The following is a 23,565-nucleotide window of genomic DNA, read 5'->3' as shown; positions in this document are numbered from 1 at the left end:
TAACCCAACATGTTCTCTGAGCAAAATTTCCCCAGTATTGGGTTAAAAATAACCCAGCAGAATTAAGAGTGTTATAGCCTGGTGTTCTTTCTCATTGCAACTGTGATTGTCGCCAATTGGAAACCGGGCTGTCGGAATACACTATTGGGTAAATTGGCAGTGGGCAGGATCACACAGACCAAAACCAAACCACATTCTGACACAGAATAAGCATTTTGAAGTAGAATATCTTCCTATATCTACAATTATACAACAGTTCTTTCTGGTTCTCGAATCTGATTGGCTAAGAGCTATGCGATATTGTACTGATAACGGCACAGTAACCGCTTCACCTTTCGTATCATTCCGCCACCTAGTGAATGGAGGTCCTAAACAGGCTCATCTCTGAATGGAAAAACACAGACGCCCTGTTTTTAAACACTCTCCGTGTGTCTCATTAGTTTACTAGCTCATAAATCAGTCTGTGAATCCCAATCGGAAGTTATTATTCCGTTAAAGATCAGCGCTCTTGGATGTTACGATAAACTTAATGGGATTAATGTCTTGTCACATCGTGTGGACACTTGGAAAGAGGAATGTAAACACTCGGTTTTTCTTCTGCAGCTATATCTTTTATCAGAACGTGAAAACACCGTGGAACTGCAGGTAAGCACCGCAGCTTTTAAATGTGGACATTGATCATTTATTTAATCGCGACGTGACTATTAAAACATGTTAGGAGAATATCGCCACTGGTATATTTATAAGCAGCATGCAAAAACATCTCTCTGACACTTATAAAAAACACTTTTATATAGTACTGACAAGAACAAAGTTTAATAATAATCGAGTGCTCGTATCACGTTAAGAATAAATGGGAAACCAATAGTAACATTATATAAGTATAGTTTTATTAACTTTTACCTCGCGCCAAAACAATAACAACACAAAAGACACTAAATATGAATAAGAAAACAAGTAATAGTTTCATCATGACACCAAATACTGCTGATTTGATCTCATTTTTGACCATCAGGCCAACATGAGAGCCAGGAATCCCTGTCAGAGATGTAGCCCAGAGAGGGCGGTGGTCAGCGGGGCGAGTGAACACTAACGTCCGCACATGCCTTGGTTCTCATACGTACCGAATCTCACTAGCAAACGTTCAAACAGGCGCTATCTTTACTAATCGACTGCAGACTTAAATATAATACAGATACATTCTCGACTGAACTAATCTTAAAACTACACTTTGTGACCAAGAAACGTTAATATAAAGAAACGCCTATCCATCCATTGAGTTATTATGGGATTCAAAGCAGCCGAAAGTGTTACCTGTCATTCTGGCCGCCCTCAAATCCGTGGCGGAAGAAGTAGTTCTCAAACAAAGAGGCTTTTAAAATAACTCCGTTGTTGTTTTCTAGTTTTTGTTTTTCAAACGTGTGCCGTCGAACTGTTGTATAAAAGCAATATCGCTCTCGGAGTCGTGTGATATAGCTCTATATCATCACGGCTGTGATTGCCTCCGGCACTCGGCCTAATCACAGCCGTGATGATATAGAGCTATATCACACTCCTACTCGAGCGATATTGCGTAATCATATTATGGTATTTTATATTATATTATGGTACAGTTAAAAACTTTCTTACACTTTCATTACAAGTTAAATCAACTTAAAATTTAATTCATTGAATTTCATATGTTGGATTTCTAGTTGAATTTTTAAGTTAAGTTTAACTGAAATTGTAGTACACATTGCTTATTTTTAAGGCAACTGGTTTCCTCAAAATTTTAAAGGACATTTAACTTGCCTGGGTTTACAGTAGAATCAAACTTTCAGAAGTTTTTATGTGTAGCAAAGCTGTGTATGTTGCTTGTGTAAAAATTTGATTAATCAAATTCAAGTAGCATGAGTATATTTGTAGCAATAGCCAAAAATACATTGTATGGGTCAACAATTTTTGATTTTTAATGCCTAAAGTCATTAGGATATTAAAGGAAAACACTACCGTTTTTCAATATTTTACTATGTTCTTACTTCAACTTTGACAAATTAACACATCCCTTTCTTTTTTCAATGTGTACATTTAATCTTTGTACAGCGCGTCGTGAATGTGTTAGCATTTAGCCTAGCCCCATTCATTCCTTAGGATCCAAACAGGAATGAATTTAGAAGCCACCAAACACTTCCATGTTTTTCTTATTTAAAGACTGTTACATGAGTAGTACACGAGTAAATATGGTGGCACAAAATAAAACGTGATGATTTTTTAAGCGGCAAAAAAATGAGAACTATATTGTATGGCGGAAGAGCACTTAGTTTGCAGCACTTCGACCTCGGTGCGCAGTAACATCATCACTCCTGACTACTCCACCTCTCGCTCAAACTTCCATCAATATTACTGCACCCGAGGTCGAAGTGCCGCAAACCAAGTGCTCTTCCGCCAACATGGAAGTGTTTGGTGGCTTTAAAATTCATTCCTGTTAGGATCCTATGAATGAGGCTAGGCTAAATGCTAACACCTTCATGATGCGATGCACAAAGATTAAGTAATATGATTAGATTAATAGGTATGTATTAAATGATCTTTAAGTAAGTTGAGTAAGAACATAGTAAAATATTGAAAAACGATGCTGTTTTCCTTTAAAGGTGCAGTGTGTAATTTTTAGAAGAATCTCTTGACAGAAATGCAAAATAATATACAAAACTATATTATCAGGGGTGTATAAAGACCTTTCATAATGAAACGTTATGTGTTTATTACCTTAGAATGAGACCTTTTTATCTATGTACATCGAGGGTCCCCTTACATGGAAGTCGCCATTTTGTGCCACCATCTTTCTACAGAAGCCCTTATCGGACATTTTTTTCTTAGACGATGACATGTTTGTCCGGTGGTGGCTATACGGTAGCTTCTCTAGGTGTTTCAAAAGCGATGGGTGAGCAATGGACTAAGCCGTTGGATGCAATTCGCAACCTCACCACTTGATGCCGCTAAAATTTACACACTGCACCTTTAAGTAAGCTCATGTTTCATATGTTATACCATTGAAGATTTGTATAAATCTCAAAGAAAAAAATGTTACCTTTATGACCCTTTATTTTTTGCATGACACGGTCAAAACCAAAATGCCTTATGTTGTGACCCACTCTCCCCTACATTTCAAAACAAGTCCTTTTGTTTTAATTACAGCAGAATTGCTTTTATTAACACAAACTATCATTTAACATTCAAACAGAGCTGCGGCTGTGAATCTGTGATTCACTTTAATTAAACAAGATTACAGTGCTAAAGAGCAGCAGCAGAATCAATCACATAGTTTAACTGTAGTGTGACAGTCAGCTTATGTTATACACGCATGAATACAAACAACTTCATCATTCTACACAAATTCACATGCTTATCTATCACTGTGTTTCATTGCCATCCGAAAGTCATGCACTAATGGCCACACCACAAAGAATCATACTTTATCTTTTTACATGGTGCTCTGGAATGCTTGACTCTGATTGGCCAGTGGTGACATTCAATGGTTTGTTGTTCGCAGATCGCAACCACCTGAAACTAATATCACAGCCTCATCTGGGTACTATAAAACCTCATACACATAGTACTTTGGTCACAGAAAATACCCATAAAATTGGCACACAAGCTTCTGTGAACGCAAACACGTCCCTTAAATGTTCTGAGATCGCTCCCGGAAAGAGGACCTTGCAGTTTAATACCTTCAAATAAATTAAATCTAGCTAATAACAAGTGAGAATTTATTTTAAAAATCTGGGTTATTTTTAACCCATTGCTGGGTCAAAAAGGGACAAAAGCAATTTATCCTTGTGTATTTAAACCCAAAATGCTAGATTTTTTTAAACTCATTGTTAGATCAAATATAAATATTTTCTGAGTTAATTTAACCCAACGCCTGGGTTTGTCCCTGTTTGACCCAATGCTGAGTTGAAAAATAGCGGTGTAATAAGTGGGGTAATGTACAGTCCCCCTCATGGGATTTATTCTTCCATAACAACCGACTGGCTGTATGTCATACCCTACATATCATATACTGTCAGTTTTAAATTAAGTTTTTGAAATCGAACAACCATGAAGCCTGCAAGAGTTATGCAATCTACTGCAAGGCTTTAAAGTTTTGATTTATTCAGCAGTATGTTTGGAAGTTCTCAGAAATGTCATGGCACTGTACTTACACGTAGTAGATATGATATTTACACAGAAATGCCATTCAACAGCAATAAGAGCCGAAGATCAAAATGATTGCTCTCTGCAGAACTGTTGCAATGTTCAATCGTATTGACTTGCATGCATCCATGATGTTTACAGTACAACATACTGTATGTGGAGCTAATAATCACATGTATAGTCCTAACAAACATCCATACAGTACACCATTATCCCTAATCTCTCATACACATGACGGGGATTTCTGCACACATCATAAGCCACAGCACAGTTTGACTGCACGCCTTTATTGATTGAAGATGTTAGTTGTGACATAACACTTGCTTTCTCCATGTGTCATTATTTTGACATGAGTGAATCCCTCCCACCCACAGCATTGCTCCTCATTACGGCATCTTTAAGCTGAATCTGTTGCCGGCTGGAGAAAATATTGCATTTGAGATGTGCGTGTTTGTGTGGGCTTGTGTCATACAGCATTCAGAACATCACTTCAGTCAATACTGAAAGTTACAAGACAGCTAATCCATTGGCAAACACTGGAAACACTGTTTTTTATTTTTTGCTGAAAGTATTCTTTAGAAATGTTGGCCCATATTGATAGGATAGCATCTTGCAGTTGATGGAGATGGCTCCCATTCCACCACATCCCAAAGATGCTCTATTGGGTTGAGATCTGGTGACTGGTGGGGCCATTTTAGTACAGTGAACTCATTTTCATGTTCAAGAAACCAATTTGAAATGATTCGATCTTTGTGACATGGAGCATTATCCTGCTGGAAGTAGCCATCAGAGGATGGGTACATGGTGGTCATAAAGGGATGGACATGGTCAGAAACAATGCTCAGGTAGGCCGTGACATTTAAACGATGCCCAATTGGCACTAAGGGGCCTAAAGTGTGCCAAAAAAACATTCACCACACCATTACACCACCACCAGCAGCCTGCACAGTGATAACAAGGCATGATGGATCCATGTTCTCATTCTGTTTACACCAAATTCGGACTCTACCATTTGAATGTCTCAACAGAAATCGAGACTCATCAGACCAGGCAACATTTTTCAAGTCTGTAACTGCCCAATTTTAGTGAGCTCATGCAAATTGTAGCCTCTTTTTCTATTTGTAGTGGAGATGAGTGGTACCCGGTGGGGTCTTCTGCTGTTATAGCCCATCCGCCTCAAGGTTTTGCGTGTTGTGGCTTCACAAATGCTTTGCTGCATACCTCGGTTGTAACGAGTGGTTATTTCAGTCAAAGTTGCTCTTCTATCAGCTTGAATCCGTCGGCCCATTCTCCTCTGACCTCTAGCATCAACAAGACATTTTCATCCACAGGACTGCCGCATACTGGATGTTTTTCCCTTTTCACACCATTCTTTGTAAACCCTAGAAATGGTTGGGCGTGAAAATCCCAGTAACTGAGCAGATTGTAAAATACTCAGACCGGCTCGTCTGGCACCAACAACCATGCTACACTCAAAATTGCTTTAATCACCTTTCTTTCTCATTCTAACATTCAGTTTGGAGTTCAGGAGATTGTCTTGACCAGGACCACACCCCTAAATGCATTGAAGAAACTGCCATGTGAATGGTTGATTAGATAATTGCATTAATGAGAAATTGAACAGGTGTTCCTAATAATCCTTTAGGTGAGTGTGTGTCTGTGTGTGTGTGTGTGTGTGTGTGTGTGTGTGTGTGTGTGTGTGTGTGTGTGTGTGTGTGTGTGTGTGTGTGTGTGTGTGTGTGTATATATATATATATATATATATATATATATAAAGAAAATACTAAAATTAGCCGTATTATGACTGTGTACACACAATCTACCATTCACAATCATAAATAGGTGCAACAGAAATACACAGCTATTTTTTCATTAAACTCATTAAAATTGCATTACATGATTTACATAATGTTTCACTTTGTGTGGTTTACAAAGAAAAGCCAGATGAAGCTGGATGTCACCAGCATGATTTTGAGTGTATGATGTACCGAAGTTTCTCCAAACATCAACACTCTATCTCTAATCGTGAATCTCCCTCGATACATATGTTATGGTGATTTCTCTCAGAGAAAAGCAACGTGATTATAAACAACAAATTTCCAATCCATTCTGAGTCGATCTTGGGAATCATTATTTCATTATTGCAGCCTTTGAAGCATTGCCGAAGCCAAAGTTAATCAGCTTTGCCTTTGTGTGTGTTTGCCAGATACTCAAAGCAATTTACCATCATAAGAAGGGTCAGTCTATAACTGCATTGATTGTAACTGTATGTAGGATTTATTTTTCATATATTCTCATCGATATATATATATAGAACCAAAGCTTATTTTCCCAGTACAGTATTATACTTTTCACGTGGTTCAATACCACTACATGTGGAAAATCATACATAAAATAAGGATTTGTATTACATAACACTGCCTGATGTTGTAAAGTTGCTTATTGTACTCTGTGTAAAAAACAAAATGATCTAAAATCTAAATTCTTTTCATTGTTTGCCTTTGATGTTCTTAAAAAAATGACATGTTTATTGTGTAAGATGTGTACCTTGATTTATGTGTGTCCAAAAAAGCTATTATCAACTACGTTAGGAAAACCCCTTCAAAAATGAATGGCTTGTCCCAATCCCAAATAATTTGTAGTGTGATGTAAGTTCCCCTAGAAGCACGTGGATAAAAGCCTAATGTTCCCTCCTTTGATCTAAAGATTGGTTAAAATAGCAAACCTGTTTCAAGAATGGATTATTAACTGTCTGCAGTGTTAAACAGGTACAACAGGGGCACCCAAACTTGGTCCTGGAGGGTCGGTGTAGCTCCAACCCTAATCAAACACACTACAGTAAATAATTAAGGTCTTACTAAGCATTACTTTAGCTCCAGCTTGCCTTAGCACACGTGTCTGGAAGTTATCCAGAGCTAAACTTTGCAGGACACCGGCCCCCCGAGTACCCCTGAAGTATCCCAGGGGAGTACCCAAGAAATTTATGAGAAAATTTGACTAAAATGTTTATTTATGAAAATGTATCTGGCTTGTGATCAGACACTGTAGCAGTGGCGGCCGGTGACTTTTTTTTTAAGGGCGCTCGATGCAAAGTTCATCACAACATGTATGTAGCCCGTCATGTGTGTGGTTCATAATTTCAAAATATGTGTTCTGCGAGTCGAGTGATCCTATGTGCATCATGTGTCTTGTCAAAATAAGTGCCTGCTGCAGACGCGTCTAAAGGGTTTATGATAAAAGAGACGCTTGCGTTTGCCAGATACTCACATAATCTCATGTGTAATCGGGTGATTCTCACGAAACCATTGAAACACCACGGCACTAATGATTTTAGCTTTAAAATGTGTAATATAGTAACATTAAAAAGCATCAGAATTAACACAATACTGTGTTCTACCTTGCACAATGTGTGATTTCAACATAAGAATTTATAATTGTAAATTTTATCTCATTTTCTGCTGAAATTCTCATTACCGCAATGTGTCCGGCTGTGTTTGAACATGCGTTATGTTGTAATTTAATCAAATTAGCACAAAAATATTAAGAAAAAAAATAAATGGATGTTTTGCTAGACTACTTTAGATGACAGAAAAAATATTTACTGAATATTCATGTATAATAATAATGAAGAAAAATTAGGAAAATGATGTGTCCATGCCTGATGTTCTCATCCTCTGCAACACTTTTTGAGAACAGTTTAAGCACACAAACAGAATTTTAATAAAGTTTGATTTTGAGGGACCAAGCACATGGACCAGTTACTTCAAGATGGCTACCAGGTAAGATCATTTTTTACAGTTAATTTGAAATATTGTCTTGTCAGAATGCTTACACGACATTTTGATTATCATTACCGCAACAGATGCTTATTAAATGTTAATTTAATTAATAGAAGCATAATACTTTGATTTTAAATGCATGTGCAGAATCTCCAAATTATGTTCTTTCAGGTTTGTCATGTCATTTTGAAAATATGTTAGTGTTGATGTTTTATGACTGTTGCGGTAATGAGATTTTTAGGACTAATTTTTAAAATTATGTTACAAAAAGTGTTAAATGATAAGTAAAAGTTTTTAAATTAATGTTCCCATTTCCTCCAGACTTTGTTTTTCAATGTCTGGTGGGAAAAAAAGTAAATTTAAGCAATTTTTACATTTTCATGCTTGACATTTTTAAAACCAAGTTTTCGTGAGAATCACCCAATCAGAGTTTACTGTTAAGGGAGTGTCTTGCGTGTATTTTGTGAACGTGAGCGTCTCTTTTATCATAAATGGTTTTGACGCGTGTGCAGCAGGCACTTATTTTGACTAAACACATGATGCACATGGTTCACATGACGCAACAAACACATATTTTGAAAAAGCAAGCAACACACATGACACTCCGAACACTTATTTTGAATTTGCACCCCTCGGATGAGCAGTCACGAGCCGCCACTGCATTCTAGGCAAAATACTACAAATATCAGCTTAGTTGTCGACTTACCCTGTAAAGGTTATATGTGACCTGCCTGTAAAATCCAGGCTAAAGTCTCACAATCCAATGATCAAAGATTGATTTCAGTCATTGATTTCACATTGATTTAAATTTTTGACACGACCTTACTCAGTCAATAGTAAGAATATCCAGGTTATTTTCCACAGAATGATCTTAACAGTGGACAATAGCAAATCGACAAAATTTTTTGCACTAATCCTACAAAGGTCAGGAATTGTATAACAAACAATTTGAGAGTTTAATATATTTAAGATAAACTTTTACTCAACACCATCTGAACAGTACGGTCATTTAGACCTACAGTAATAATGCTCATTGCCTGTCAGTTGCACTTAATTCGATTCGCTGACATTGGGTTGGCTGACAACTGTGTACAGGGTGGGAAATGAATAGACTATACTAGACCTCATTCGGCCCAGGACACTGTTCCCAGATAAAACAACTTTAATATGTAGCTACAGCACCGGGTTAGAAACCCAAAGGTTGGTTCAATTCGCAGGGAACATAAATAGTAATTAAAAATATATATATCTTGAATGCACCGTAAGCCGCTTTGGATGAACGCATTTGCTAAATGGATAAATGCAAAGCATAACATAGCATGACATACGCCCGAATCATTTGGGTCGGATGATTTTAAGGCAGTATAGTCTCCAACCTTTTTTGTGAACAAGGGCTACCACATTGCATAAAACAATCTGGAGGGCTACTTTTTTATATAGTCTATCCAAAACTTTTTTGTTTTGCTTGTTGATTTTATTTGATTTTACATGTTGATATGTTTTATCATTGTTTAAAAGGTAACAGGATACATAAAAGAAGCCAACCTAATATTGTATAAATTATTGACAACTCACAGACTCTGTGCGGGCACCATGCTGGGAACCACTGCTTTAAGGTAGGCTATTTGACACAATATGAGGCACACATGGACATTACAGACCACTGACAGTCAGTTTCTATCAGAGTAACAGACTTCACTGTCTCCCCTCAGTGGCCAAACTGCGTGTATACTTCAGAGCTACACAACAGAAAAATGTAATGATGAAAATATTAGTATACTTATAATATTTATTAATAGTTATTGCCTGATATTTACATTGATGTTTTTAATACCCTAAACCTTTCCACTTTTTACATTTTTAATAAGAGAGTACAGTTACATTAATTTAGCAGATATTTTATTATATTATATTATATTATATTATATTTGTTATATGCTTTTTAGATTAACGTTGTTATGTAGTGTTACAGTGTGCACCTTGCAGTGTAATTTCTAATATTTTACACAATTTATAAGTGATTTCATTGGGAAACACTATAAAAAGTGTAAAATCCTATATAAAGTCCTCGTGAGCTGAATAAAATAAATTAACCCGTGTTCATTTCATTCAGTGTGATCAGTCAGTAATGTGATTTATTACTGAGGGTGAGATGGGGACGCGAGCGCGCGCGTTCGAAGGCGGCGCGCGCTGCCTGAGAGGAACTTCAGCAGTTGTGTATGAGCGCGAGTTGTGAGAGTCGCTCGCTCTCTGAAGCTGAAATCATGCTGGGATAAAATCACACAGACATGCGGATATAGAGGAATTAAAGTGACTGTCTGACTGCTTCACAGCAGCGCAAAATGTAAATGGCAGCTCTAAACCAAATCTTGAACTGTGTCTGAGCAGGTAAGTCAACTGTATTTGTACTTTTGCTTTAAATGTCTGTTTGACTATGTGAGCGATAGTAGACCAAAACACATGTACTGTATTGAACTGACTGTATTAAGACATCATCTTTATTTTATTTTATTTGAGTTTCAAGGAGGATTTCTTTAGGGAGCTGAATGGTTTAATTTCATAGCCATTACATAAGTATGCATTCTTCGGGCAATAACGTTTGTGAATTTGTAACATGTACAGATGGACACACAATAGAGGTTTTTTGAGTTGTAATGACAGCAGCGATGCTTTTCGATGCGATTCAGGCGTCAAATGAATCTTCAAGATGACAAACGATTTTAAAGTTGAGAAAGACTCCAAAGGAGTATACATCAGTGTAATACTTTAGTATCTACCGTAGTAAACTGTAGTATACTGCAGTATATTATAGGAAGTACTACACTTTGTTAATGTTTACTTTAGTGAATTAATAAGCTGCAGTAAATACTGCAGTATATTTCAATATTTACTATGGTAAGCTATACTATAGCTATATTAAACACTATAGTATCTAGGAATTTAACTACTATAGTAAATACTATAGTATTTTCCATGTGGGCTCAATGGGCTGTAAATACAGTATAATAGATATCCATATCATGGACATATTTGACAAAAAAAATACATTATTATATCATGAAAGGGTTAACAGATCATTATTTGTGATTCTGGACCACAAAACTAGTCACAAGGGTAATTTTTTTGAAATTAAGACACATCATCTGAATAAATAAGCTTTCTATTGATGTATGGTTTGTTAGGATTGTGCAATATTTGGCACAACTATTTGAAAATCTGGAATCTGAGCGTGCAAAACATCTAAATATTAAGAAAATCACCTTTAAAGTTGTCCCAATGAAGTCCTTAGTAAAACATATTACTAATGATAAATGCATTTTTTATAGTGATGCACCAATGTATCGGCCGCCGATATTTATCGGCCGATTTTTGATGAATTTGAAACCATCGGCATATCGGCAATAGCACGAGAAAGGCCGATACCGATTGTTTATTAATTAACTGAATAAAGAAATCCATTATATGTAAAAAAAAAATGAGTTAATGTTATTAATAAACTAAATGCTGAATAGCAAAAACCACCTTTGAAGGTTGTTATGCTGTCTTATTATATTTGTTTTAGCTTAATTTGTGCCTCTCTTATTATGTTGGTCAGTTGAATGTTAATTAGATCCAATCCATGTTTAGTAAAAATAATTTGATGCAGAAATAAGCTAGCTAATAGACCAACTGTATAGTATAGTATACATGTGTTTGATATCGCCATCGGTATCGGCCAGAAGTTGTCTGTTTAAATCGGTATCGGCCCAAAAAAATCCGATCGGTGCATCCCTAATTTTTTATATATTTACAGTAGGAAATTTACTATATACTTTTATGGAACATGATCTTTACTTTATTACCCTTTTGATTTTTATGCCCCCAAAAATTATCCATACAATGTATTGTGTTGTGTTGGCGGTTGTTACAAATATACCTGTGGGATTTATGACAGGTTTTGTGGTCCAGGGTCACATTTGTGTTGAAATAGTTCGAATTGCCATGAGACCTGTGTTATTATAATAATATTTTAACATTAATATATTGCATGTAATTTATTGCACATTATATAATCTATAAACATTCTTTAACTATTGATCCTTTACGCATCATATAATTTTAGACTCTAATATAGGGAGTTAAAGGTGTAGTAAGGGTTTAATGTACTGTACAAACCTGCAGTCAAAGAGCACAGACCTTTATTTTTATGTTACATTGTAGTAATGAACAAACAGATATATTCTGACAGGTTTAATTCATGAAATATTGAATGGGAACATCTTACAGTTTAACAAGGCATGTTTTGAGCAGGTGACACATACAGTACAGTAACACCATCCTGACACTTTACAGCTTTCCTCCCTAAAACAAAACTCTGTTTCTGTACAGTGACATGACAGACAGTCTACAAAAAATCTCATTTTAAAACACATACATGCACACAAAGCAATTATGTTACCGTATAAAAAATGCATGTCTTCGCACTGCTCTATGAAAATGGGTCTGCACTTGAGATATGAAAGCAGACAATGAATGTCTATTAAACCCTACAGTATTTACTCCCTCTAAATAACACTGAAGAGTCTTATGACTGTTTACCTTTGACTGGAATAGACATCAGGTGAGGTGGTGACATAAAAGTTTAAAAAGCTTTAGTTATACACACTCTTAGACTTGAAGGTACAAAAGTTGTCACTGGGGCGGTTCCTTTCAAAAAGACTTTTGTACATATTGGTACCTCAAAGGTACATACATGATTGTTTACAGTGCGTGGAATGGTGCGCTGTAATTTGTGGAGCGGATTTATTGCATTCTGTAGAAAAGGGGGAGTGGCGTTAATTGCGTTTTGGAAAAAAAAGGAGAAAAGATGACAGAACAGAATAACACGGCGGATATTGGATTTTGCCTAAAATTAAGAATTTACTTTTAAATACTGACCTGATATAATACTGATTTTGGCAGTAACTCTTTTTTTTTTAAATGGCGTTTATTGCATTTTGGAACCAAACTCTTCATATATTTTTTGAAAGTTTCTGGTTTCGTTTCTGTTCCTTGCAAAACCTCAAAAGTTTATGGTTTTCGTTCTGTGAACCGGTTCAAAGCCTTGCTTCCCTGTTTGAGTCTATTTAAACTTTTTTGGATCTTTTTCAGTGTATATCGCTTCAAAACAGCTTTACAGAAAAACATTTTATACAATACATGAAAAACTTCATGTCAATAGTTAAATGGACCAGCTTTCTTCAGTTTATGCACTGCAGCATGAATTTTGTTACAGACAGTAAAATATAGTCATTAAGATATGATTTCCATTTGCATATGCATCCCTATAAAATGCAAATATACATGTGCAAAAAAAAAAGAAGAGACCACTCCAGTTCTTACTTTAATTGTCATTTCTAGATGTATTTTTACATATTCAGTCCAGTGTCTGTTGAAAAAAGCAAAAGCAAACCTCGGGAGTGACATGAAGTCCCAGCAAATGCAAGACTGAAAGCATGGCAAGACCCATGAAAGATGTTTTTCCCATTTATATTTTCCTAAAATACGTGTAAATAAATTTTCTATGAAGTATTGAAGATCAGAAAACACTGTGGGACGGTTTCCCAGAAAGGGTTTAAGACTAGTCACAGACTAACTTAAATGTTAGTGTTGTCTTGACCGAAAACAACTTGCTCTGACATATCTTAAAATATGTCATTGCGAGTGTTGTGTCTGAAGATGCACACCAGTAATGTTTATTTATAAATTATGCTTTTTAAAATCACTTAAATATCCTAATTTAACTTAGGCTTGATTCTGTCTTAAAATAATCCCTGTCCGGAAACCACCCCTATATCTTTTTTCAGTAAATAAATGCAAATAAAAACACTATTGTTATTAATAATTTGGCAGAAATGTTGTTGGAAGACAGAATAAAACAAAAAATATATTTAATTTTACTTAAACACATACATATAAATAGTAAATCTAGAAAAACTGAAAAGTACCATTGAGATATTTTTTTCAGCGGCTGTATATATATCTATCTGTATATATGTCTATGTTGTTGGTTTTAAAAAAGTTATTCTGTTACTTGGAATGTTTTAATGAAACATCGTTCCCCTGTTTGTGAACCACAAACATTTGGGGTTGTCTGCCAATATAATCCATCACTACACACAGTACATAAAACTAAAGTGACAGAAAAACATGAGTATTGGCGCCCCATTCGCTTTACGCACAGCAGCATGAATAATGTCGACATTTATTAAGAACAGGCATAAATATCTCATATTGATTTATGAGTGCCTGTATAAGACTTTAACTCAAAGTGGCAGAGCAGAAATCCCCTCATCAGCACTATTGAGTTTCATCTTCCTCGGGAGACACACAGCAGATCAGCCCATCATCAGCACCATCAGTCATACAGTACAGACTCCTGTACGCCTGACAAACACCTTCATCACCGTCACCACTGCTCACAGAACAGTTAACATAAAGAGATGGCTGTGGTCACATCATATCAGAGATCTCTGTGGTGTTATAGGAGGTTGAGAAAAAGGAAAATCAATGTTATAGGCATTTTGGTATAGATCTGTACTGATCGCTAATGGTTTAGGCAGCCTCCAGGGTCTTTAACCGTCGTTTTCTTAAATCTCAGTACAGATGCACAGGAAAGAATGAAATAGAGTGCTTTAGCTTTATGTTAATGTTTAGTGCAAATGAGCTTTATGCTAATTAGGAAAGAAAGAAGTAAAGAAAGAAAGAAGGTTAGGTGTGTGTGTGGAGAAGGAGATGACTGGAGACTCAGAGAATAATGATATATGAGAAACTTGAATTATAATAACAAAAGGCAAACGCAGACTGGTAAGGAAACGCACATCAAAACAATGTAGAACGGACTCAATGGGAAAAACAGAGAGAGGTTTTATGGTGTGGAACATGATGGGTAATGCAGTCCGGTGGGAGAATACTGGTGAAAATGGGAAGCAGGCAGGAGAATGGGCAGGGAGTGACAGTACTCCCCACTCCCGGGAGGCATGACCTTGTGCCAAAATATTGAACCGAACAAAGTACATCCTGCACTCTCAGAAAAAAGGTACAAATATTGTCACTGTACTTTTTAAAAAGGTATAGAGCACTTTGGTATAGATATGTACCTTTGAGGAACCAGAATGTACCCCCAAGTGTACTTTTTGAAAAGGTACCGCCCCAGTGACTATTATTAGTAAATTTTATACATGTGGGGGGAGCATCCTGGACACAGGTGAGACAGGTAAAGGGAAACACCAGTGTGGGGACAAAGGAGCCATACGGAGAACTGGTGAAACTTCAGGGTGGACGGTTTGACTGAGGTGTAACAGCTTGAGGGAGAACCAGGGGAGCCAACATGAAGATGGACCAGGGTGATGTTGATAGTCAAGGCCGTGGCGCAGGCTCGAGTTACAGAGATGGAGACGGGGGCTCTACAGACCGGGGTGACAGCAGTGGAAGTGAGGACCAAGGTGGAGCCGGAGTAGAGGAGGTGCCTGATGGAAAAGGAGGGGTTCAGGACCAATACAGCTGGAGAGCCGGAAGTCCAGAGCAGAAACAGAGCGACGGCAGACCAATGTGGAACCGGTAGAGCCGACGGAGCACAGAGCCAATGAGGAGCCGAAGGACAGACAGGAAAAGGAGGAGTCATGGGCTCGGAGAAATGAGTAGCAGCCAGGGAATGTGCCTCAAGGGGCATGCCGGTGGCGAAGGGGCCTGAGAGTGTGACAGAAAGAAAGAAAGAAAAAGGAAAGCTGAGATGACGATGGACCAGGGCGATGTCGATGACCCAGAAGTCCCAAGACCCAAGGCGTGGCGCAGGCTCGAGTGACAGAGGTGGAGACGGGGGTTCGAGTGACAGAAATGGAGATGGAGGCTCGGCAGACTGGGGTGACAGCATTGGGAGTGAGGACCAAGGTGGAACCGGAGTAAAGAAGGTGCCTGATGGAACAGGAGGGGTTCAGGACTAACACAGCTGGAGGACCGGAAGTCCAGAACAGAAACAAAGCAAAGGCAGACCAAAGTGGAATTGGTAGAGCTGACAGAGCATAGAGCTAATGAGGAGCCGAAGGACTGACAGGGAAAGGAGGAGTCATGGGCCTGGAGAAATGGGGAGCAGCCAGGGAATGTGCCCTAAGGCACGAGCTGATGGCAAAGTGGCCCGAGAGTGTGACAGAAAGAAAGAAAGAAAGAAATCCACTCTTAAGAATAAAGATGCTTCCCAATGCCATAGAACAATTTTTTGCCTGAATGGTTTCTTAAAGAACCTTTAAAAGGTTAGTCAGCCTGATCTCATGAGAAATCGTACATATTTTACGAGTTGGCTAATTTGTATCAATTCATACGAAGTTAATCATGCAAAATCGTATTATTCTGATAAAATATGTACAAATTCAGATGAAAACCAAGAGGCTTCTTTCTGTCCTATAGACTGTTTGATTTACACAGTCAAGCCCAGAAGAGAATATAAGAAATCAGTACAGTGTTTCCCACAGGATTTTGAGAGACTGTGGTGGTGATGACGTCACCAGCTAGTTAGTATATATGTGATGTCATCATGCCGTGTTTGCGTTTGATCTAGTGTTGGCACCTGAAATATGTTTCACTTCTACTCTTTGATCTGTACCTGTATTTGATCTGTGTTATATATCAAGTTATATTTTAAGCCGAATTAAGCTGTTTTAAATAGTGAAATAAAAACTTAAATGGGAATCATGAAAATTCTATTTGTGGGGGTCAGTGTTGATTCTGTGGTGGGCCACCACAAATAAATCAATGTATGGGAAACACTGCAGTAGTTCAGTAATAATATTATGAAGTGTCGAGAATACTAAAATGAAAGATTTTATTCAACAATTTGTTCTCCTGCTTGGTTGTTCAATGCATCGTTGCTGATAGCCATGTGGTTAGTGCATCGGCATATAGCACCAATGTGCTTACTGCGACCCGAGTTCGATTCTGGTCTTTGCGGTCCTTTGCCGATCCTGCACCCCACACTTGCCTGTCATCCAGTGGCGGTTCTAGACTAATTTCACCAGGGGGGCCAAGGAGGGGCCAGTGTTTTACCAGAGGGGCACATAAAAAAAAGGCAAGAAATTATATTTAAAGATTATAGGGGTGGTTACAGGAATTATTTTAAGATAGGACTAGGCCTTAGTTTAATTAGGAAACATAACTAGTTTTAACAAACATGCCTTACTAAATACATTACTTGTGTGCATTTTGAAGCAAAACAAAGGGCACACGTATATTTTAAGATATGGCATTGAAAGTTGTTTTCAGTTTGGACAGCTCTTACATTTATTTTAGACTAGGACTAGTCTAATCCCTTTCCGGGAAACTGCCCCGTAAACGTTATTTTACTTTACAATCATATAAATATTTGAAGAGTTTCGTTGCAAAACGAGATAAATCCATTTTTTAACATTTTTGTCAAAACATGTTTATTATAATGTTATCATGTTATTATTTTGTTTTATGGTGCTACTTAGCTGTATTTTTTAAGTTATGAAGGTTTAAATCAAAACAAACCAACTGCAGTTGCATTGAAATCAATTGGAATGCACAACCTAAAAACGAGATTTCTGAACAATTAAAAAAACGGTGGTTATCTCGTTTTGCAACGAAACTCTTCATTTATTTAATACAAGAGTGAGTGCAGGTGCAAAAGGGGAGCTTGGCTCTTTTCTAAAGCCCCCCAACCGAAAAGCATGCGAGCCTACTCAATAAACTTTATGAAATGCAAACTTTTATAAAAACAAACGTTTGTTTTAGTTTACATATAAATACACATTGCTAGACAGTTAGGGACCACAATCTAATCAATATTTAAAATAATATTTATTTTAAACTGTAAACATTTTTATATGTAACATTTAATTATATTCCTCCAATTTTATGCACGTATATGTAAGAGCATAATTACAGCGTTTTTTACAATGTGTAAACTTTAAAAAGTAAGCGAGATGTTGGTTTTGCCGGTTGTCGATGAGTAACAGCTGTGAATGATCACAACGCGCCCCAGCAGCCACGTCACAGGAGAACAAGTGAACAGTGTCCCAATGTCAAGTCAGCTAGAGTCCTTACCAGTGCCCGAACCTGCATACACATTCTCAACATCGGGAGATTGTGAACGAATTGAGACACTCGCCGAACAGCACCCGCAGCCAGCTGCTACAGTGGTTGGGTGCGCCGCTTTAATTTGCCTGTAAAGAACGTTGCGTCGCATTAGTTCCGCTTTTGGCGCTCGCGTGTAAAATCAAAATAAATGTATACTTTTTTATTTGGTCAGCACGGGGTGGCCACAGGGGTGGCCAGGGACATGTCTACAGAGGCACGGGCCACCCTTGGCCTCCGTGTAGAACCGCCACTGCTGTCATCTCTCCACTATACTATTCAAAATAAAGGCATAAAAGCCCCTAAAAAACTTTTAAAAAGTTCAAAAGGTTCTTTGTACTGCAAAAAGGTTCCTTAGTTTATAAAAAAAGAAAAACATAAAAAAGGAAGAAAGAAAGAACAGATGTATAATGCAGCTCTATTAGATGCACTCACAGCCTTATTGCAGTTTGTAACATTTATTTTAAGCCTTATAGCTGTGATGATGAACTGGAATATTACTGCATATGTGACTGCTTTATTTTTCCCAAAGCTCCTTTTAGAAAAACATTTTCCTCTGCAATTTCATCAGGATAACTTGGATGTTTATGATATCAAACTATGTAAAGAGTGGGGTACATTATATCTATGATATTACATGTACATATTCTCCAAACCTTTTTATCCTATGCATGGTTGAGCTAGTATTTCTGGCCATTACAGTATAATTATATAATACTGTATATATTATTTATTTATTACATTCTTTTAGTTCCAGTTATATAATTACAAAAAAATTGTGTTATATATATCCAGGTTTAACCCTCTGAATTAAATTTTGATTCCCAATCCCAGTGTTGTGTCTGGTAGTTTTTTTTGTTTGTTTGTTTTTTGTCGGGACAATGCACATTAATGAACAGTCTAACATTACTGTAAAGACTGTAAAGCTAATTTTCACCTGTAGTCCCGAGGCAGGAAAACAACAACATACAAAATAGTGCATCACGTAAAAATATAACAATATACAATCAAACAAGAATCACATTAACACACATTCAGACAGATTATATTACTTCAATAAGACTAGTTAAAATTATGACAGAGCTGGGAACTTTTAAGAAATTGTTTAAGATGGTTTTTATAAGTACAATAGGTTGGACATTCTCTAATGTTTATTGGGATAATGTTCCAAAATTGACCTCCTCTGATAGACAGTTCATTAACTTGACATGAAAGCTACTTCATAGATAAAAGATTCGGCATTCTCAAGCACAGTGATTCATCATTTATGATTGTTATCATTGCAACCTAATACCATGTCTGCAAAAAAGCAAAATCTCCCTCATGTGAATTTTTAAAGCGTCTCGGCATCTGCTTTAACTGACACATTATGTGCGAGTATGAGCTTCACGCTGGGACATTCATTGACTCATAGATTGAGCAATAATACATGCCATCTTTCTTCTGCCGGTCCACAGTGATTCATTTGGACTCAGACGCCTCATGTTCAGAAATGAAATTACAGCTCAGGCTAGACTGAAGTTGCATCATCTATAAGATTTAAAAGATTTGAACTGTGGAGACCTCAAAAAGCAACTACAAATTGGAGTTAAGCATATAGCGAAATTGAGGATAAAGATGCAAATTAGATTTGGCTTTTGAAAGCTGTCACATGTTTGACTCCAGTGAAAAATTTTCAGAGTCATTTCATTGTTAAAAGTTGGTTTCTGTATAGGTATTGTGCACAATTATACTCCTCTCTACAGATATGATGTTTAAATTATGTTTCACTTTGTTTACCGACAGCACTTTAGAGACGGATGCTTTATTCTCAAAATGAAGCTCCGATGTTAAAATACTCCAAGTGTGTTTCATAAATCTGCAATCACAGTAATTACACCCATATTTATTTGAGAGCACTGGACCTTACGCTGTCATTGTGCTGAGAACATGGCTAATTTAGAAACTTACCCATGAAAAGAAAAGAAAACATCATAATTAATTTCTCTACTTTGTAGTTTAACTTGTGTTTTGACATGAATGTGCTGCATCCCTCACACAGTTAGGACTATGTGAGAATCTATTTTCATGCTGTTTCAAAAATATATGCAAATGCAGTGTTGGGAGAATATGAAGTAAAATTAGCAGATTGAGATGACGAATATATTAATATAAATGTAGCAGCATTAGGGCTGATGTTTGACAGTTATTTCACGTTCATTACTTATTTTCCTACAAGTATTTTTTGCCTGAAGATGAGTTGACGTGTGCAGAAGTTAATCAACATTCTGAAAGCCAATCTTATTGAATTATGAAATGGAAAGGCTAAATTCTGCATCCGTAAAATGTGTACTCATTTCACTCAAAGCCTTCAGCCAGGCGGAGACAATTCAATTGGAGAAGTGTTTGAGAGCTGGAATTAAATTTTGCCTGACTATGATGACCCAGAGGAGCACAATGATCAAAATGAGCAGACTGCGAATACAAAACAGCATTACCATCTGAAATGCATTTCTTTTACAAATATTTTGTTTTAATTAATTTATTTAAGCCGCAACTCCATTTCAATCACACATTGATAAAAATATGATGCATTTGAATAGTCAAAAATAACAGCAGTAAGCTATAACATAACCAAAATATAATTCAATGCCATGGTTCCTGTAGCATTGCTTTCTGTTTTATTTATTTATTTTTATTTAGTTTATGTAGTTTTACTGATGTGTTGCTTCTTAATTAATTCTGTTGTGTTGTTGTTCATGTTGGTTGTGTTGTTTCTTAATTCTGCTGTGTTGTTTATTTTGTTTGTGTTGTGTCTTAATTCTGTTATGTTGTTGTTAATTTTGGTTTTGTTGTTTTTTAATTCGTGTTCTGTCTAAATTTGTTTGTATTGTGTCTGTTTTTTGTTGTTTATTGCGGTTTTGTTGTGGCTTAATTGCTTCATTTATCCCTGGTGTTGTGCACTTTCAACTATAAAGTTTTTATATCTGTTTATATCTTCTTTTATATCTTTAATATCGTTGTTTTCATATCTGTCTGCTTTGCAGTTTTTGTTGCTTATTTTGGTTGTGTTGTGTCTTAATTTGTTTGTGTTGTGTCTTAATTTCTTTGTTTTTTGTCTTAAATTTGCTGTGTTGTTGTTTATTTTGGTAGTGCTGTGTCTTCATTTGTTCATTTATTTGTGTTGTGTCATAATGTCTTTGTTTTGTGTCTTCATTTTGTTGTTGTTTGTTTTTGTTGTGCTGTGTCTTCCTTTGTATGTATTGTATCTTAATTTTTCTGTGTTATTTATTTTATTTGTGCTGTGTCTTAATTTGTTTGTGTTGTGTCTTTATTTCTTTGTTTTGTGTCTTAATTTTGCTGTGTTGTTTATTTTTATTTGTGCTGTGTCTTAATTTGTTTTGTGTCTTAATTTTGGTGTGTTGTTGATTATTTTGTTGTGCTATGTTTTAATTTGTTTTTGTTGTTTCTTAATTCTTCTGTGTTATTTATTTTGTTTGTGCTTTGTCTTAATTTGTTTGTGTTATGTCTTAATTTCTTTGTGTTGTTTTTTTATTTTGCTGTGTTGTTGTTTACCTTTGTTGTGCTGTGTTTTTAATTTGTTTGTGTTGTGTCTTAATTCTTTTGTGTTGTTATTTAATTTGTTTGTGTTGTCTTAATTTGTTTGTGTTGTGTCTTAATTTGTTTGTTTTTTGTCTTAATTTGTTTGTGTTGTGTCTTAATTTGTTGGTGTTGTGTTGTGTCTTAATTTGTTTGTGTTGTGTCTTAATTTGTTTTCGTTGTGTCTTAATTCGTTTGTGTTTTGTCTTAATTTGTTTGTGTTGTGTCTTAATTTGTTTGTGTTTTGTCTTACTTTGTTTGTGTTGTGTCTTAATTTGTTTGTGCTGTACCTTAATTTGTTTGTGTTGTGTCTTAATTTCTTTGTGTTGGGTTGTGTCTTAATTTGTTTATGTTGTGTCTTAATTTGTTTGTGCTGTACCTTAATTTCTTTGTGTTTGTCTTAATTTGTTTGTGTTGTGTCTTAATTTGTTTGTGTTGTGTCTTAATTTTGTGGTTTGTTTATTTTTGTAGTGTTGTGCCTTAATCTGTCTTGTGTCTTAACTCTGCTTTGTTGTTGCATATTTTGGTTTTATTGTGGGTTAATTGCTTAATTTTTACTTTGTGTTGTGCACTTTTAATTATGATCTGGTTTAATTCTGTTGTTTTCATTATTTTGTATGCTTCACAGTTTTTGCTTCACAGTTTTTGTTGTTTTGTCGTCCTGTGACCTTGCAACAAGGAGCACAAACTGTACACACAAATAAATCTTAATTAAAACTTTCCTCTCTTGTTTCACAGAACTCAGCCAAATGCATACTGGGGTGAACACTGTGCCCCGATAAACTCTGAATCTGTAAAGTGTACCCCCCACACAGCCACGTGGCAGAGATGTACCAGGAAGTGGCTTTCCTAGCCGGTAGTACTGATCATCAGTTTACCACCTTTCACTTTAACCCTTTGGACAACCCTCATGAGATCAGCAGCAAGAAGGGTGTTTTCTACAAACGGGCCCAACTACAGCACAAACCTCGCAGACAGGAAGATGATGTCTGCCGCCGTCACGTGGGTGTCGTGAACGAGGATGCCACGGTGGACCACTCCGCCATCATTAACGTTGGCGGCATCCGTTATCGCATACCATGGTCCACTCTTGAGGAGTTCCCTCTAACCCGACTGGGGAAGTTACACAGCTGCAGCAATGCAGAGGAGATCCTTGACTTGTGCGACGACTATGACGCACATTGCAACGAGTTCTTCTTCGACCGAAGCCCCAGCGCCTTCCGCTCCATCGTCACTTTCTTGGCAGCCGGGAAGCTTCGTCTTCTGCGGGAGATGTGCGCGCTATCCTTTCAGGAGGAGTTGCTGTACTGGGGTGTGGAGGAGGCCAGCTTGGAGTGGTGTTGCTTGAGAAAGCTACGGCTTCGGCAGGAGGAGCAGCGGGAGAGACTTCGGCAGGATGAGGAGGACGCAGAGCTGGCCTCACCCCATTCATGTGAGGAGGCGTCGGGGGTTGGAAACCAGGAGGCCGGATGCATGCACAGTCTCAGAGAAATGGTAGAGAACCCTCATTCGGGGATTCCAGGGAAGATCTTTGCCTGCCTCTCGGTGGTGTTTGTGGCCATCACGGCAGTTACACTGTGTGTCAGTACCATGCCTGATCTGAGAGAAGAAGAAGAGAGGGTGAGTAATAACCTAAACTCTACAAGTCTTGTCATGCAGAAAAAGACAATAATTATCTACATATGGAAATGTTACACCATGCAGAATCACCTAAGAATGAAAATTAATGCTTGCATATCTCTATTAATTCACTGATCTATTGCAATAGTTGGTTACAAAGACCTTAAGTGTGGTTTACAAGAATTTGCGGTTATAGGCAGTAACTCCAAACTAACTAGATGAGTGAGAACTTTCTCTGAGAAGACAAGGCTAAATTTATATGTAGTTATAAATGTTGGTTCTGGAGGAGCCTAACAGTCAGGCCTGT

General features: G+C 37.0%; 1 protein-coding gene across 1 annotated transcript in view; it reads left to right on the top strand.

Annotated features, from left to right (window-relative positions):
- Positions 1-10,131: 10,131 nt before the first annotated feature.
- kcng2 (potassium voltage-gated channel, subfamily G, member 2) overlaps positions 10,132-23,565 on the top strand; it is a 31,480-nt gene continuing 18,046 nt past the window's right edge. Inside the window, exons 1-2 of the mRNA XM_055220424.2 lie at positions 10,132-10,340; positions 22,377-23,258. Of these exons, the coding sequence (XP_055076399.1) occupies positions 22,467-23,258 (792 nt within the window). The 5' untranslated portion in view covers positions 10,132-10,340; positions 22,377-22,466. The remainder of the gene's footprint in view (positions 10,341-22,376; positions 23,259-23,565) is intronic.

This window comes from Misgurnus anguillicaudatus, chromosome 20, assembly GCF_027580225.2.
Source record: "Misgurnus anguillicaudatus chromosome 20, ASM2758022v2, whole genome shotgun sequence".
Classification (NCBI taxonomy): Eukaryota; Metazoa; Chordata; class Actinopteri; order Cypriniformes; family Cobitidae; genus Misgurnus; species Misgurnus anguillicaudatus.
Note: the sequence above shows the minus strand (reverse complement) of the source record. Positions and strands in the feature narration are given on the sequence as shown.